Raw genomic sequence first — 19,042 nt, 5'->3', positions numbered from 1 at the left:
GAACAATGCAGTTGTTCAGATGCCCAGGGGGCTACTGAATCCCACTGCTGCTTCCAGTGAGAAGGTAACCTTATGACCATGGTCACCTTTGTGCAGGATTATGACTACAGCTCCCAGTGTATCCATACCTGATGCTTCATCACTTGCCTGTTGCCACAGGACTTTGAGATAGGTAAAAATGGTAAGATGGTATGGGTTATGTCTTTTGATTCATGTATAAATTGGATTTAAGTGAGGCATTGTTGCACGGTCATTGGCCTCACTCTCTCTTCCAGAGTCATCAAAGTCCAGTGGCATGACAAAGTCAAGATGACTGGTGATGGCTTGGAATACTGTGGATAACAGTGGAATCTTTGTTGGCTAAACAAGCTTTAAGAGCTCCACAGTGCCTGCTTCAGTCACTTCATGGCCATTGGAACAAATTGTTCTCATTACTCCATGATGCCAGGTGAAGTCTTCACATGCTTGGGGTAGACAATCCCCTAATCCACCAAAGGGTCTGAGATCCCTTGGTTCCCCTCAACCTGGTTTAGCCTGTTTGCCAAAATGGTTTGCCAAGGTGTGGCCACTGTGCATGCTGCAGCTTCTTGGAGCTCCAGGTAACAGGTGGATACAGAAATACTAGTCTTTCCTGAACACACCCTACACCCCAATATCCTAGTCACTGAAACTAAACTATGGAGTAGTGAGGGAATATAAGGGTGTGTGTTTGTCCTTCGTTGCCAAAGAAGACCATGCCATCAGAGATATAATGACATAACTGGCACTTGACTTTGTTTTGAGTGAGAAAGGACTGTACTGGTCACCAGCCTCACTTCTCCTCCAGAGCCATCTGAATCCAGTGACCAGATATTCATCAGGATGTCTGGAGATGACCCAGGATGAGGCTTTTGTGGTTAAGTGACTTGCCCAAGGTCACACAGCTAGGGAGTGTCAAGTGTCTGAGGTGAGATTTGAACTCAGATCCTCCTGACTCCTGCACTGGTGCTCTATCCACTGCACCACCTAGCTGCCCCAAATATAAGGGTACAGCCAGAGAAAATGCCCAGAGTTGATGGCATGTCCTTTTTGAAGAACAACCAGGAAGTCAGTGTCACTGGATCAAAGACTACATGGCAGGGAGTAAGGTGGTAGAGTTAATGAATGGGTATGTGTATGGCATGGTCAGACCTTCATTATAGGGAAATAGTTTTGATGACTGAATGTAAGATGCATTGGAGAGGGGTCAGAATTGGAGAGGAGGCTATTGGAATAGTCCTACCATGAGGTGATGATGACCTGCTTTGAAGTGGTGCATATTAGAGAGATATTGTAAAGGTGAAATCAATGGTCCTTGACAACAGATTGAATCAAAGGTGAGAAATGGTGAGGAGTGGAGGATGACACCTAAGTTGTGAACCTAGGGGACTGGGAAGATGGTGTTTCTTTCAACAATAAAAGGGAAGATAAGAAGTAAAGAGAATTTAGGGGTAAAGGTCATTTTTAGATATGTTGAGTTTAAAACATCTACTGGACGTTCAGTTTGAGATGTTAGAAAGGCAGTTGGAGATGCAAGACCAGAGGACAGCAGAGAAGTTAGGACAGCACAGGCAGATTTGAGAATCATCAGCATAGAGTCAATAATTCAATCCATGGAAGCTGATGAAATCATCAAGTGAAATAGTATAGGGGGAGAAGAGAACCCAGGACAGGACCCTGTTGGACATCTGCTGTTAGAGAGTACGATCTGGATAAGGATCTAGTTAAGGATACTGAGAAAAAGCAGTCTGATAAAAAAAAAAACCAGGAAAGTATGCTGTCCCAAAACACATTCAGAGAAGATTATATCAAAGATGAGAATAACAGTGTCTAAAGATGCTGAGAAGTCAAGAAGAATGAGAATAAAGAAAGGGCCATTGGGTTTGGCAATTAAGAGACAGTTGGTAACATTGAAGAGAGCAGTTTCAGTAGAATGATGAGGTTAAAAGATGAATTGTAGGGGGTTAAAAAGAGAGTAAGAGAAAAGAAAGTGAAAATGCCTACCATAGATGGCCTTCTCAAGGAGTCTGGACACAAAAAGAAGAGGTGGATGATAATAGGGAAGGAAGAATCAAATGAGGGCTTTTTGTGGATGGGAGATACATGAGTATATTCATAGGCTGTAGGGAAGGAACTTAGTAGACAGGGCTATCTGTGAAAATAAGTATGACAGAACAAGAAATCTATTGGAGAAGACAGGTTAGAATTTAATTCCTTATGTGGGTAGATGGGTTTTTCTTAGTAAGTAGAGTAAGGTCACCTTTTCATATGACATAGGGATGTGTACACAGATTCTATTAGCTTACAACTTGATCAATGTGGAGAGGAATCCACTTCAGGAGAGTGGTGATAAAATAGAATGACAGTGTCTTGAGGAGACTTTGAAGTTAAAATCCCTTTGTGAAAGCTAATAGATATTAAGTGGTTAAATGGAAGTGGGATACTATTCACTGACACCTAACTGTGGGGTAGTGGGGGAATACAGCCAATGGGGGTTCAAGTCAGTAACATTAGAGAGGGAAAACCCAACCCTATCAGGGTATTCAGAATGATAATGGAGAGTTGTAGCAGTCCTGTCTCTGCAAGAATGAGCCAAAGTACAGATCCCCCACTAATTTGGCATAGCTCTTGCCACTATTTTTCTTATATCAAGCCAAAATTTGCTTCCTTGTAATTTCCATTCATTGCTCCTAGTTCAACCTTCCGGGGCTAAACTGAACAAGTCAAATCTCTCCTGTACTTGAAAACCACATGAACTTAGATAAGAGTTCCTGAACATCACATTCCTAGATGCTTTTTGCTCTTTTTGCCTTTTCTGAGTACAGATCAGAAACCAGAAACATGAGAGTGGACATTTTTTGGCCCATAAGATGGTAACAGGAGGAATGGAGAGGCATACATCTATCTATGTTGCCTACATATCTCACTCCTTAGTCACCACCACCATAATCAGCCTAGGCTAAAAGTTGGAGTCACCTAACCTGTGGCCCATCCTTCTACTGCAGAGTTCAACAATAATAGGGCTGAGACCCCCTGTTGGTAGCCCAATCAAGTCTCTGTCCTCTCTCCTGAAACTTCTAGAAATTCACTGCTCCCACCCCTAAAATGAGGGGACTCCCTGCCTCTTCCCACTTCCCCCTACCAACCAAAATGGGATGTAGGGTGTGTTCAGGGAAGGCTAGTGCTTCTGTTGTGAGGGCTGCTGAGCCCTTTCCCAGTCAACAATGGAGTGAAGCAAGGCTATGTGCTTGCTCCCATGACTTTTAGCATGATGTTTTCAGCAATGTTGTCAGACTCCTTCAACAAGGATAAAAACTCAACTATTGCACTGATGGTAAATTATTTAATTTGAAAAGGCCGCAAGCCAAAACGAAAGTAGAGGAAGTATTGATGCATTTTTTGTTTGTAGATGATAGTGCATTCAGTGCAGCCTCCGCTGCTGAGATGCAACAAAGCATGGATCAGTTCTCTGCTACTTGTATTAATTTTGTCCTAACAACACCAAGAAAACATAGGCTCACCCTCAATCAGTATGACACCACCCATATGTGGAACCATTGATTACAGCAAATGGTGAAATTTTGAATATGGTGGACAAATTCACTTATGTTGGCAGTATATTTTCCAGATATGTACACATAGATGGTGAGGTTGACACACTCATTGCCAGAGCTAGCTCAGTGTTTGGAAGGCTTCAAAGGGAAGTGTGGGAGAGAAAAAGTATTAGACTGACTACTCAAGTGAAGGTCTACAGGGCTGTTGTGCTGACTTCATTGTTGTATGCCTGTGAAACCTAGACAATATACCAGCACCATACCAGGAAACTGAATCACTTCCATTTAAATTGTTTCAGGAAAATTGCGAGGATCACCTGGCAAGATAAAGGAACAAACACTGAGGTCCTTTCTTGAGCTAAACTATCAAGTATTCAAACTCTATTGCAGAAAACAAAACTTGATGGGTTGGCCATGCTGTTTGAATGCCAAATGTATATTTGCCTAAAAGACTATTTTATGGAAAACTCATACAAGTCAAGCACTCACATGGAGGTAAGAAGAAGCAATACAAGGATATTCTCAAGGTCTCTCTGAAGAACTTTGGAACCTTTGATAGAGGAGATCCTAGAAAGGACCACCCAGTATAGCATGACCCCCCAAAAAGCATCATATTCCTAAAGTCTCCAGAGAACTATTCAGAATTGGTAATATGGAAAATATGCCCAATCCCACCCCTCCAAAAAAAACCCAAACAAATTCTGATTTTATTGTGTGGGACAAAAAATATTTATCTGGGGAAGGAGTATAGTGGGGATTGACCAAGAATATCCTTGATCAACTGAGTCCTTCAATCCACCAGACGAAGTTATGGGATTTTAGGGGGGTAAGGGAATATGGCTTCTACCATTGAGCTAGACCTGTACTTTGGCTCCTGTCATATGCTTTTCTGGAATGATTCAACTACTGAATGGCTCCTATAAGTCCCTGGCACTGGGAAACTGTGTTGAAAATGACCTGTGACTGAAAGTTAGAAGGAATCACTCACTCAATGGTCAGTAAGAAGACTAAGGAGAAACTTCCTTTCTTTGGGTCCTCTTTGGGGAATCTTCTACCACTTTTTCTACCTTGGACTTCCAGCAAGGGGGGAAAAGGGATTTCTCTCCCCTCCCCCACTCCAAGGGATGATGGCAGCTCAAAGCCTAGGCACATGGAAGCAGGAACATGAACCTGAATCCATGACCACTTTTTCCTGTCTTTCAGTTTTTTGTGACCACTAAACCAAAGAAATGGAGATTTTGAACAATAATATCTACCTCATAAGTTTGAGATTTCCTGATGTGTGTGCTAGATGTCCAGCAGGAGATGATTTTGTGCTTCTTAACATTTTTTTGTGTCATATCCCTTCTCAGGACAATGTTTTCAGGTCCACAAAATAAAATTTTTGTTGCTGTTGTTGTTTAGTTATTTCAGTTGTGTCTGTCTCCTTGTGACTCCATTTAGGGTTTTCTTGGCAAAAAATACTAGAATGGTTTGCCATTTCCTTCTCCAGGTCATTTTATAGACAAGGAACCTGAGGCAAGCAGGGCTAAGTGACTTGTCCAGATTACACAGTAAGTGTCTGAGGCTGGATTTGAATTTAGGAAGATTAATCATCCTTACTCCAGACCCAGACCTCTATCTATTGTGCCACTTACCTGGCATAAAATAAAATATGTCTGACTATAAAGGAAACCAATAATATTGAAAGCTATCATTTTTTAAAAGTTATAGACCCCAGGTTAAGAAACTCTTGATCTAGAGGAAACATGATACAAGGCAATTTGATGGTTTAGTTCTAAATCAAATTCCTGGTCCATATCTGAACCCTAACGGAACATCAAGTCATAAGTCTGTGCAATATAGAGGGGAGAAGAAAAGACTAACTAGAAAGCAATTGACCTTTCTCTCAGTTCACTGCTTGGGTATATCCCTTCTCCCTGCATGACATTGCTATCTGCCTACAGATGACATTGGATACTTCCTCCAGCCAGTGGAAGGAAAATGTTTGTAACCAACTAGGCTAAAAAAAGATGTTTGTTCTGGACAATAGCTTTGAATGTTACTCCTGGTAGGAATTCTACTTAAGGTATTCCAAAGATAATGATTACTACTTCTTTCAGAACATTTTCTATATTGGAATTACATTTTATTATTTTTAAGAGTAGCTGTACTATACCTAAAAGGAGCCTCTGTGTTAATTAACAGCTTAAACATTAAAAAAAAAAATCAATCTAGTCACACTTGGCCCCTTATCCCAGAGAGGAGAGTAAGGGCATACAGAAATATCAGAATGATTTAAAAAATCTATAACTGAACAAGTAAGTGCTAAAGGAATTTTACCAAACTCTATGTGTATCTTTATATAACACAGTCATTACTGGTATATTCAAGTCTCTGAGATCTTTAAAGGGCTCCCCTGGGTAAAAACAGTGAGGCACTCAGAATCAGTCTGTAGTTGTAGGCAGGGCTGATTTCCTAGAAATATATCCTGTGCAGCTCCACCTCTCAGGACAAGGAAGACTGAGAATCCTTTGTTTGCAAAGTGAATTATTAGCACATCTCCTTGGTATATTGATCTAATATAGGCTGTACCCCCACAAATATATCTTTGAAATTAAAAATATAAATATAATAAAAAAAATTCTACAAAATTTTTGTTGTTTAGTAATCTCAGTTGTGTTGAACTCTTCATGACCCCATTCAGGGTTTGCCTGGCAGTTACTGGAACAGTTTGCCATTTTTTTCTCCAACTCATTTTACAGATGATGAAACTAAGGCAAACAGGTTTAAGTGACTTGCCCAGGGTCACAAAGCTAGTAAGTTAGTGTCTGAGGCCAAATTTGAACTCTGGTCTTCCTGACTTCAGGCCCTGTACTCTATCCACTAAGCCACCTAGCTGCTCCATATATGTACAAATTCACCATATTTAAATGCAACAACCTATTTGGGAGAAACCCATTATTTTAAAGAGGCTTTACCACACAAATCTGTAAAACACCATAGCAAACTAAAAAGAGCCCATGTAGCAAAGAACTAGAAACAAAGTAGAGGCCCATTGATTGGTAAATAGTTCAGAAAAATTATGGTTCATGAATGAGGTAGAATATAACTACATCATAATAAGCAATGAATATGAAGAATTCAGAGAAATGTGATTAAGACATATGAACACAGGCAGACTAAAGCAAGCAAAAACAGGAAAACAATACACACAATGACTGCAACAATATCAAGGGAAAGAAAAACCAAAGAAATGATGAAAAATCTTGGCCCCATATGAGGGATAAGAAAATGCGCTTCCCTCCATTCACTGGAAAGGTGGAGAATTATGGGAAAGGAATGTCACATAATCTGTCAGACACAGTCAATTCATTGGTTCTTTTTAAATTTCAGTCACAAGAGGAAGGCTTGCTGGGTAGTAGAGGGAGAGGATATATGCAGAATGAACTAAGAATAACATTAATTAAAGAAACAAAGGAAAATGAAGACATTTAAAATGAAACATTGGGCTTGAAAATATGGAAGCCACCTTTGAATATCAGGAAAGGCACACACACTCTGGGATTCGGCCCACAGATAGGGCCACACTCTGGTCAGAGAATGGCAGTATACCAAATTTGTAGAAAAGTTTTTGAGTGAACAAACCTCTTCGAGAGCTGAATTTTCAGAACAAAAGTCATTAAATGACAGCTTTGTCACATGGCTTATCTCCAGTATGACTATGCTGGTGCTGAATAAGGTTTGAGTGTTGACTGAAGGCTTTCCCACAGCCATTACATCCATAGGGTTTCTCTCCAGTATGGATTCTCTGATGTTGAATAAGAGTTGAGCGTGCACGGAAGGTTTTCCCACATTCATTACACTCATAAGGTTTCTCTCCTGTGTGAATTCTCTGATGTTTAATAAGATTAGAGCTCAGGATAAAGGATTTACTACAAACATTACATTCAAAGAGTTTTTCTCCCGTATGAATTTTTTGGTGCTGAATAAAAGATGAACGGTCACTAAAAGCTTTGCCACAATCATTACACTCATAGGGTTTCTCTCCAGTATGAATTCTCTGGTGTTTAATAAGATTGGAGCTCTGAATAAAGGCTTTCCCACATTCACTGCATTCATAATGTTTCTCTCCAGTGTGTATTTTATGATGCCGAATAAGACTAGATCGCTGACTGAAGGCTTTGCCACATTCATTACATTCATAGGGCTTCTCTCCAGTGTGAATTCTCTGATGATCAATAAGGTTAGAACTCTGACTGAAAGTTTTCCTACATTCATTACATTCAAAGGGTTTCTCTCCAGTATGAATTTTACAATGTTGAATAAAAGATGATCGTGAGCTAAAGGTTTTCCCACATTCAGTACACACATAGGGTTTCTCATGTTCATTTTGCCCATAGGACTTCTTTTCAATATGTGTTCTCTTATGTCGACTGAAGGATGAGCGGGCACTAAACATTTTCCCACATTCACTACATACATAGGGTTTCTCACCAGTGTGAATTTTACGATGTTGAATAAAGGATGAACGGGCACCAAAGGCTTTCCCACATTCATTACACTCGTAGGGTTTTTCTCCAGTGTGAATTTTACAATGTTGAATAAAGGATGAGCGTGCACTGAAGGTTTTCCCACATTCATTACACTCGTAGGGTTTTTCTCCAGTGTGAATTTTACAATGTTGAATAAAGGATGAGCGTGCACTGAAGGCTTTCCCACATTCATTACACTCATAGGGTTTTTCTCCAGTGTGAATTTTGCAGTGTTGAATAAAGGATGAGCGTACACTAAAGGCTTTCCCACATTGATTGCATTCAAAAGGTCTCTCTCCAGTATGACTTCTCTGATGTTGAATCAGATTAGAGCGCTGAATAAAAGCTTTTCCACAGTCATTACATACATACGGTTTCTCTCCAGTATGAATTTTATGATGTTGAATAAGCACTGAGTGGTAACTGAAAGCTTTACCACATTCGTTACAAGTGTAAGGTTTTTCTCCAGTGTGAATTATTTGATGATGAATAAGGTTAGAGCTTTGACTGAAGGTTTTCCCACATTCATTACATTCATAGGGTTTCTCTCCAGTGTGAATTCTCTGGTGATCAATAATGTGAGAGCTCTGACTGAAACTTTTCCCACATTCATTACACTCATAGGGTTTCTCCCCAGTATGGATTTTATAATGTTGAAGAAAAGATGAATGTGCACCAAAGCTTTTCCCACATTCATTGCACTCATAGAGCTTCTCTCCAGAACATATTTTCTGATTTTCAATACAGACTGAATTCTGCTTAAACTTTACTTTTTCATATACATTAGATTTGTAGGGGTTTTCTGTTGTATGAATTCTCTTATGTGTGATAGGATTTGAGTTCAGACTGAAACTTCTTCCACGTTTATTACATTCCTTGCTACTTTGTTCTGCGAGAATTTTCTTGTATATCATTTTCACTGGGCTAAAATCTCTTTCATGGTAAAGATGTTTCCTTGATTTCCTTTCTGAATATCTTTCCCAATGTGTCTTTATTTTTCCCTCAGATTCCCAAGGTTCTCTCAGTTTAGGTTTCTGGAGACTGTTCCCTGTGAGTCTTTTCAACATCATATTCTGGAATTCCATTCCCTCTGGAATTTCCTGTTCTGATGACAACTCCTTGATCTTAGTTCTGGTCTCACAATCTGAAATAATGAAGGGGGAAAAAAGCAAATGTCACCTTTTATTAGGGAAAAGGAAAACAGCTGTGGCAGAAACAAACAAATCAAAAGAATTATCCCTTAGAAAACCATGACATTTTCAGATCTCAATATCAGCATCATAATTGAGAGAAAGGATAGCAGCAGGTGGTAGGTGCTGATGAAGAGCCATAATGAGAGAATAAGAGGAGATCCCACAGAGAAGACAAGGGGAGGGAAAGTAATTGAAGAATAATAAACCAATTGAGGAGGAAGGGATGAAAAGGAATATTATAGAATATGATTGAGCTATAAGAAATGATGAACAGGAAGACTTCAGAGAGGCCTTGAAAGACTTGTATGAATTGATGCTGAGTGAAAGAAGCAGAACTAGAAGAACTTTGTACACAGCAAAAACCACAGTGTGTGAGGAATTTTTCTGGTAGACTTAGTCCTTCATAGCAATGCAAGGACCTAAAAAATTCCCAATGAACTTTTGAGGCAAAACACTGTCCACAACCAGAGAAAGAACTATGGAATTGGAACACAGAATGAAGCAGACCATTTTCTTCTGTGTTATGTTTTATTTTGGTTTGTTTTATGGTTTCTCCCATTCATTTTAATTCTTCTATTCAACATGACGATGGTGAAATTGTATTTAACAGGAATGTATGCATAGAACCTGTATAAGATTGCAAGCTTTCTCAGGGAGGAAGGGGGGAAGTAGGGGGGAAAGATGGGGAGGGAGGGGGAAAACATCTAAGATATATGGAGGTGACTATGGAACACTGAAAACAAATAAAATAATTATTTAAAAAGAAAAGGAATATTATAGTTAGATAGAGGGAAGAAAAGAGGTTGACTAGAGATAGGGAAAATGAGCTCTCAAGTAGCATCAATAGGTTAAAAAATGTGAAGTCTACGTGGAAAATAATTCTTAGTATTTAAGCCCTCTTTGGATATCCTAGTATATGCTAATTACTGGATACATAATAAAAAATACTTTTGATATTATTATTTGTTGGGGTGAAAGCTCATATTTCACGCCTCAATTCCCAGCTGTTCCCTGGGGGGCCTCGTGAGAGCTCTGAGGTTTAGAAGCCCTCACTTTTACCTGCCCGAAACCATTCATGTGAAAACTGAGCTTACACCCCAACATCTAACTGTTCGGCCTAGAGGCTGATGGGCTACCCGAGTCTTCTTACCTTTCGTAGGTCTTCAGTGGCCAACTGGATAAACGTATCAAGAGAAGAGACTTTCCAGAGTCAAACAAGGGTTAGGCTTTATTCAGGGTCTTAGTTATGTATCCATATGCAGGGTGAGTTCTTCCCCAGGAGAAAGGAACCCTCCTCCTCCCAAGGAGCAAGGATCATACAGCAAGAGGACAGGAGCAGAAGAAGGGAGGGACCCCTGGAGGGGACCCTGCAGCAAGAAGAAGGCCTTCAGGCTTTCCTGTCCCTACTTAAGCTCTCCCAGCCACATAGTTTGCATGTGAATACCGTGCGTGCTCTCAGCCCCTACCTAATTAACAACAGGTGTGCTCAGACCACGGACCAATCTCAAGGGTGGGATGCTCTCCCCAATAAGTTTCCCACTGAGAAGAGGTAGAAAGCTCGTGTTTCACACCTCAATTCCCAGCTGTTCTCTGGGGGGCCTCGTGAGAGCTCTGGGGTTTAGAAGCCCTCACTTTTACCAGCCCAAAACCATTCACGTGAAAACCGAGCTTACACCCTAACAATTATTATTATTAATTTATTTGCTTTCAGTTTTCTACAATCACTTCCTTAAGTCTTAGATTTTCTCCCCTTCTCTCCCCGCCTCCCTTCCTGAGATGATATGCAATCTTATGAGTTCTATACATATATACTTATGAATCCCATTTTCACATTAGTCATGCTGCATAGAAGAATTAAAATGAATGGGAGAAACCATGAGAAAAACCCAAACAAAACAAAACATAACACAAGAGAAAATATTCTGCTTCATTCTGCATTCCAATTCCATAGTTCTTTCTCTGTATGTGGATGGTATTTTGTCTCAAGAGTGCTTTGAGAATGTTTTAGGTCCTTGCATTGCTATGAAGGGCTAATTCTACCAGAAACATTCCTCATACACTGTGGTTGTTACTCCGTACAAAGTTCTCCCGGTTCTGCCCTTTTCACTCAGCATCAGTTCATATCAGTTTTTCAGGCCTCTCTGAAGTCTTCCTGTTCATCATTTCTTATAGCACAATAGTATTCTATTATAGTCATATACCACAATTTGTTCAGCCATTTCCCAATTGATGGGCATCCCCTCAATTTCCAGTTCTTAGCCACCACAAAGAGAGCTACCATAAATATTTTGGTAAGTGTGAATAAAAATACTTTTAAAATGGAATACTAAAAGGCTGTAAGTAATAGGAAAGGATGAGTATTGAATAGCATTAGGTCTGTAATGATACAATGTTCACCCCCTTCTGAGTAATACAGAGTAAACTGAGTGGAGTAAAGAAGAACATAAGGAATGAATATAAAAATAAAAGTTTAAAATATATAGCTGAATTGGATCCCTATTAGCCAATAAGAATTCAAGATATAGAAGACCAGAAAAGTGTGGAAAAGAAAACTTTTTTTCTACTTTTCTTAAAATTGGCATCAAGGTGAGGCACGTGAAGGAGAAGTATTTTAAGATTTTAAGTGTCCTGAAATAATCCCAAAGTTTTTTATCTCCCAGTTTTTTCTGAGCTTTCACATAACTTGCTGACAGTATTCAATAATAAAGCAAAAATGTTAATAAGTATGAGTAGAAATTCAATACTAAATAACAAGGAGAAAAAAGCTGTTAAAGGCCATATGACCAAATAAACAAGAATGAAGAGTAAATTTTAAACCAAATTAGACACATACATAGAAAAACTTGGCCTGTTAGATTAGCTATAATTTGGCAAAGCATATCATCAGACTGGGATAAGCATGTATGGTTTCTGGATTTCAAAAGCATTAGCGTGAAGAGGCTACCAGGTATATTGGAAAGTGCTAGACTGAGTTCATATACTGACTCAAACATTTGTTAACTACATGACCCTGGACAAATGACTTCACCTATCTGAGCCTCAGTTTCCTCACCTGTGAAATAGGGTCAATACACTACTAAACCTAATAGGGTAACTGGGAAGAAAATACTTTGTAAACCTTAAATAATTACATAAATTCAATATAGTGCACATTTAGATCACTATTATTATTATATTTTGGTACAACTAAAATCTTGAAACCACAAATAAGTTAAAAATTAAACCATGCAAGAAGACCAGAAAAATATAATGCAAGAATAATTGAGGGTTGGACAGCTAGGACAGTGAGTGGTACACAACCTATAGAGCAGGAAACCCTGGGGAACTGAAATTATTGCCAGGGGTCCATTGCCAGTTATGTACCTTCTTGGCCAGTGAAACTAATCACTAGTACTATAGAGGGAGGGGATGCACAAAATTTTTTAGTATTAAAAAAGTGTTCTGGGGGGTGGAGCCAAGATGGCAGAGTAACAGCACGTACTTCCTAGAGTGCTCCTGCTAAGCCCAGTCAAATACCTGTAAAAAATTGGCTCTAAACAAATTTTGGAGCTGTAGAATCCACAGAATGATAGAGTGAAGCAAATCTCCAGCCCAAGACAGCCTGGAGGGTCTCCAGGAAGTGTCTATCAGGCCACACTGGGAGCAGAGTGCAGTCCAGTGTGGGCCGCGAGTGCATAGAGGGAACCTGAGCAGGCCTTAGAGGGACTGAATCTCTCACACCTGTGGTGGTTTCCAGACTTCATGACCCCAAAATGCTAAGGATAAATTGGAAGGTCAGTGGAAAAAGCCCATGGGACCAGTTCAGGAGAGTAGAGAGGTCTGGCTCCAGCCCCAGCGCAGCAGAGGGGGAAAGGGGTGGAGGAACCTGTGGAAGCCACAGCAGCAGCAGGGGAAGCTGCAGCCACTGTTTCTGGAGCTCTAGTCCCACAGATTGTGGGGGGATCTAGCCACTGACAGTACACCCCCACCCCCACTGGAAGCAGAGAACTACCTTGACAAAGAGCTCAAATGTCAAGTAAATGGCTGGGGAAATGAGCAAAAACTGGAAAAAGAATCAGACTATAGAATCTTACTTTGGTGACAAGGAAGACCAAAGCGTGCAAACAGAAGAAAAAAAAGTCAAACTCCTTCATCCAAAGCCTCCAAGAAAAATATGAATTGGTCTTAAGCCATGAAGAGCTCAAAAAGGATTTTGAAAATCAAATAAGAGAAGTAGAGCAAAAATTGGGAAGAGAAATGAGAGTGATGCAAGGAAATCATGAAAAACAAGTCAACTGCTTGCTAAAGGAGACTCAAAAAAATGCTGAAGAAAGTAACACTTTAAAAACAGACTAATCCAAATAGTAAAAGAGATCAAAAAAGCTAATGAGGAAAAGAATGCCCTAAAAAGCAGAATTGGCCAGATGGAAAAGGAGATCCAAAAGCTCGCCGAAGAAAATAATTCCTTAAAGATTAGGGTGGAGCAGATAGAAGCTAATGACTTTACGAAAAATCAAGAAATTATAAAACAAAACCAAAGGACTGAAAAAACAGCAGATAATGTGAAATATCTCACTGGAAAAACAACTGGCCTGAAAAATAGATCCAGAAAAGACAATTTAAAAATTATGGGACTACCTGAAAGCCATGATCAAAAAAAGCCTAGACATCATCTTTCATGAAATTACCAAGGAAAATTGCCCTGATATTCTAGAACCAGAGGGTAAAATAAATATTGAAAGAATCCACTAATCACCCCCTGAAAGAGATCTGAAAAGAAAAACTCCTAGGAATATTGTAGCCAAATTCCAGAGTTCCCAGATCAAGGAGAAAATATTGCAAGCAGCTAGAAAGAAACAATTCAAGTATTGTGAAAATACAGTCAGGATAACACAAGATCTAGCAGCTTCTACGTTAAGGGATAGAAAGGCTTGGAATATAATATTCCAGAAGTCAAAGGAGCTAGGATTAAAACCAAGGATCACTTACCCAGTAAAACTGAGTATAATACTTTAGGGGAAAAAATGGTCATTCAATGGACTTTCAAGCATTCTTGGTGAAAAGACCAAAGCTGAATAGAAAATTTGACTTTCAAACACAAGAATCAAAAGAAGCATGAAAAGATAAACAGGAAAGAGAAATTATAAGGACCTTACGAAAGTTGAACTGTTTCTATTCCTACGTGGAAAGATAATATTTACAACTCTTGAGACTTTTCTCAGTATTTGAGTAGTTGGAGGGATTATATACATATACACAGAGGACACAGGGTGAGTTGAATAGGTAAGGATAAAATCTAAAAAAAATTAAGTGGTGAAAGAGGAAAATATTGGGAGAAGAAAGGGAGAAATAGAATGCTGAAAATTATCTCACATAAAAGAGGCAAGAAAAAGCTTTTTTAATGGAGGGGAAGAGGGGGAAGGTGAGAGGAAAAGAGTGACCCTTACTCTCATCGAATTTGGCTTAAGGAGGGAATAACGTGCATACTCAATTTGGTATAAAAGTGTATCTTGCACCACAGAGAAGTAAGGGTGATGAGGATAAGTAGGGTGTGGGGGGTGATAGAAGCGAAGGCAAGTGGGATAAGGAGGTAATTACAAGTAAACACTTTTGGGGAGAGACATGGTCAAAAGAGAGAATAAAATAAATGGGGGACAGGATGGGATGGAGGGAAATATAGTTAGTCTTTCACAACATGACTTTTATGGAAGTCTTTTGCATAACTACACACGTATAACTTACCTTGAATTGCTTGCTTTCTCAGTGGGGATGGGTGGGGAAGGAGGAAGGAAGATAAGTTGGAACTCAAAGTTTTAAAAATTAATGTTAAAAACTGTTTTTACATGCAACTGGGAAATAATAAATACATGTAATGAGGTATAGAAATCTATCTTGCCCTAGAAGAAAATAGAGGAGATGGGGATAAGGGAAGGGAGGGGTGTGATAGAAGTGAGGGCAGATTGGGGGAAGGGGTAATCAGAATGCATGGTGTCTTGTGGTGGGGTTAGGGAAGAGATGGGGAGAAAATATGAAACTCAAAATCTTGTGGAAATGAGTGTTGAAAATTAAAAATAAATAATTTTTTTAAAGTGTTCTAATGGGTAAAGAACACACATTCTGGCTAGTGAAAAGTTGAAAAAAAAATGAAAAACAGAGACAAAAGTGTTCGTATTAACCCAAGAGTGCTTCAAAAGCACTGTGACCTAAAGAGAGGAGAACCAAATGAAAGCTGATTAAAGGATGGTTTTACAGAGAAAGAAGGTAAGGATTATTTTCCTACTGTATACAAACCTTCAATGGGAAAAGTAAGTCAGATAAAAATTCCTCGATCATGTCACACTCTCCCACCCACCCTACTCAATAAATTCTAGTGGTTCCCTATTATCTCAAGAAGCAAATACAAAATGTTCTCTCTGGCATCCAAAGCCCTTCATAACATAACCTCCTATCTTTCCACTTCCACTTCCACTTCCACTTTACACAATGACGTGTACTATTTGATCCAGTGACACCAGTCTCTTGTTCCATGAACAAGATATTCCATCTCTTGGCTGTGGGCATTTTCTTTCACTGCACCCCATGCCTAAAATACTTTCCCTGCTTCATGCCAACTGCTGACCTCCTGGCGTCCTTTAAGTTCCATTAAAATCCTACCTCCTACAGGAAGCCTTCCCCAACCCCTCTTAATTCTGGTGCTGTCCCATTGTTAATTATTTCCTGTTTATCCCCTATATAGCTTGCTTAAGATATATTTGTTGGAATGTTATGTACCCAACTTCTTCCATTAGATTGTAAGCTCCTTAAGGACAGGGATATCTTTTACCTCTTTTTATATCCCCAGCATTTAGCACAGTGCCTGGCACACAGTAGGCACTTAATAAATATTTATTGAATTGCTCAGAAGGGAATTCTAGAGTCCCTTTGAATGAAGTGCGTAGGAAATAATCCTATGCTTAATGACAGTGAAACAAAGATTCTTATTTACCTCTTAAGAGCTCTCTACCTTCGGCTTCCTGCATGTCCAAGAACCATGGTTCTCCTCTTTGTTCTAGCTGTAAGATCACATCAGGTTTGGAGACTGGAAATCCTATTCATGAAGAAGAAAATTAGATTTGTTCTGTGTACAGAGAATTGCCCTCAACTCTATACATGCTGCAGAATCTGCAGGGGATGGACAGACAGGTGAACGCCATTCATGAAAGCCATGATAGGAAGACTTGTGCATTCTCTAAAAGAGTCTCATATTCCTTAGAGGGGAGATAGGGATTCAAAAGGGTTGGTGATATCGACATAGAAATTTACTCTCCTTGAAGGGTCTCGAAACCTATGACTAAGAAAATATCTAGACTTGGATTACCAAAGCTGGGCCATTGCTACATACATTGCTCATAGGAAAATAAAAATGTAGATTCAGTAAGAGCTCCATTAAATTTGCCTATTTTCACTTCTGCATAGCCATGCCTGTTTCCTGGGAATAAAAAGGCAGAGATGTCCTATCACCAAGTTGTATTGTTAATGTAATTTATTGCATTTATGCATACTGGGAAGATCTTTCCCATCCATTAATAGGCCCATGTGACCTGCTTAAGTCACATGGAAGCCTGAGTCATATGAGTCTGCAGTGACAGGAGCTTGCTGAACAGGTGGAAAAGGAAGGGGTGGAACAGGAAGAGGCTGAGTTGGAGCAAAGCTAAGGGAAGTTGGTCAGACTAGTCAGAGCTGGGAAGAACAGTGGAAGCAGGCAGCTAGGATTGTGATTGTTTGTGGGAAGGCCTGATAATAGACTTCTTTGTTGCTGTGATGGATTTGGCTTTCTGGTGTTTGAATAAATATTTTGGTTCTGTCTTCCATGTGGAGAGCCTGTTGTACTTTTCGATTCAAAACTATGCTGGCACATTCAGTCTCCCTCTGTGCTGTGAATATTGCCTTGGCACTACAAAAACCCAGGCAGGACTAGGAATAATAATAACAGTAATAGTCATAGCAGTGATAGTAGTAGTAGTAGTAGTAGTAGTAGTAGTAGTAGTAGCTGCTGCTGACATTTACATAGGCTTTAAGTTTGCATTTGCAAAGTACTTATATGATCTCATTGTATTTCAACTCAGTAAGCATTTATTAATCACCTATTATGTACAGGTACTATACTAGGGACTGGTGACATAAAGTCAAAAAAAAAAAGAAACAATCCATGACCTCAAGCTTACATTCTACCTCCTGTTCCTCTATTACTTCCCAAATACCTATCTAGAATCTAGAAGAAGCTCAGTTTCAGAACTATTCACTAAGGAAACTCCACCTCAAAGAGTAGTAGATTTGTATAACGATAAGTTTGCTCAGTGAGTGTTATATTTATTTATGTGGGTAACAGCCCTTCACTAGACTATGAGCTCTGGGAGTACAGAGATTAAGTCTTATCTAAGCTGTATGTCCTCTAAAGCCAAGCACAGAGCTCTACATACAGCAGGTACATAAACACTTACTGAAGCAGAATCTACTATGAATTGAATTTGATTTTTTTTCATTGATCCCAACAACCTTATGAAGCAGCTGCCATTATTTTCATCATTTTTTACAAATGAGAAAAATAAGCCCTGACTCTAAAAGTAGTTCATTGAAACCCCTCAAACTCCACAGTTATTCACAAAGGATAGAGTCAAAATGCTCATATCTGAGTTCTAGGGAGAGGCCTTACCCAGTGAAATCACATTGCCATAATTCTCCAGCATCACGTCCCTGTAGAGACCCCTCTGTGCAGGGTCCAGATGGCCCCACTCCTCTTGGGTGAGGTACACAGCCACATCCTCAAAAGTCACAATTGCCTAAAAACAACAATTCGATTGCAATCTAGGACAGTTCTTGGGGTGGGGGAAGAGAAGGAGTCTTTAAATCATAAAATCATTGTGAAGAGTGAGTAGAGGTTATGGAGAAGAACCAATTTCCTTCTCCATATAGGAAATACATGTATGTCGAAGCCTTTGCCCTCAGGGAAGGGAATTAGGATTCAGGTTTCTTCGAGAGAAAGGGGATTTCCTGGGCCTAGGCAAAAGGAAAAAATAAAGATCATGAAAAACTATAGCGGTGGGGATCTCAGAAATTCTGGACAGCTCACCTGAGGCCCAGTTGGCAAGATCTTGGTGGCCATAGCTTGATCTCCCAGGCTATCCTTATGGAGATTAGGCAGAAGCTTAGAAGGAAGGTAGATCTGAGGAAAGGTGACAAACAAGTTGCCTATTGATTACCAAAAAACAAAACAAATTTTAATAATCAATTATATTTGTTATATCATGGTAAGAGGAAAAATTCCCCAAACAGGAGCCATGTAAAATAAAAGCTACCTGCTATAAATATTCATGTATAATATGGTAATTATTCCTCTTAAGTAAAAGTGATTGAACTGCTTTTTCTTCAAGAAAGATGCTCCAGAATATCCTATATGTATCTTTTGGAGATTTAAAGAATCTGAAACAATCTTCCAAGTGGAACAACTCAAAAGATAATATTTTGGTTTTAATAAACTACATAAACAAATGAGCTACTGGTTCATGTCCTAATGATATGTCTTACAGTATACAGTAGTTTCATTCTCTGGACTTGCGGAACTTCTAGAGAAAGAAAAGTACATACAGCCTGCACACATAGATCAAGGATAATGTGTTCAATCAAACTAGCTGCTTCCAAAGGAGATTTTCACACAGAAGAGCTGGGACTTGGAGTAGTGTTTGGCATACCTAAAGGGAAAATTGGGGTGACAGCTGTGGTGCATGAGACTCCAGGGGAGAAGGTT

At 39.5% G+C, this 19,042-nt stretch overlaps 1 protein-coding gene across 1 annotated transcript in view; it reads right to left on the bottom strand.

Moving 5' to 3' along the window:
• Positions 1 to 18,460, bottom strand: part of LOC140500178 (uncharacterized) — a 58,304-nt gene extending 39,844 nt beyond the window's left edge. The window contains exons 1-4 of the mRNA XM_072602534.1: positions 18,368 to 18,460; positions 17,951 to 18,077; positions 16,244 to 16,345; positions 7,254 to 9,230 (exon numbers count right to left, since the gene is read on the bottom strand). Of these exons, the coding sequence (XP_072458635.1) occupies positions 7,254 to 9,230; positions 16,244 to 16,345; positions 17,951 to 18,077; positions 18,368 to 18,400 (2,239 nt within the window). The 5' untranslated portion in view covers positions 18,401 to 18,460. The remainder of the gene's footprint in view (positions 1 to 7,253; positions 9,231 to 16,243; positions 16,346 to 17,950; positions 18,078 to 18,367) is intronic.
• Positions 18,461 to 19,042: the final 582 nt, after the last annotated feature.

This window comes from Notamacropus eugenii, chromosome 4 (genome assembly GCF_028372415.1).
Source record: "Notamacropus eugenii isolate mMacEug1 chromosome 4, mMacEug1.pri_v2, whole genome shotgun sequence".
Taxonomy (NCBI): Eukaryota; Metazoa; Chordata; class Mammalia; order Diprotodontia; family Macropodidae; genus Notamacropus; species Notamacropus eugenii.
This window is presented reverse-complemented; position numbering and strand designations above follow the sequence as displayed.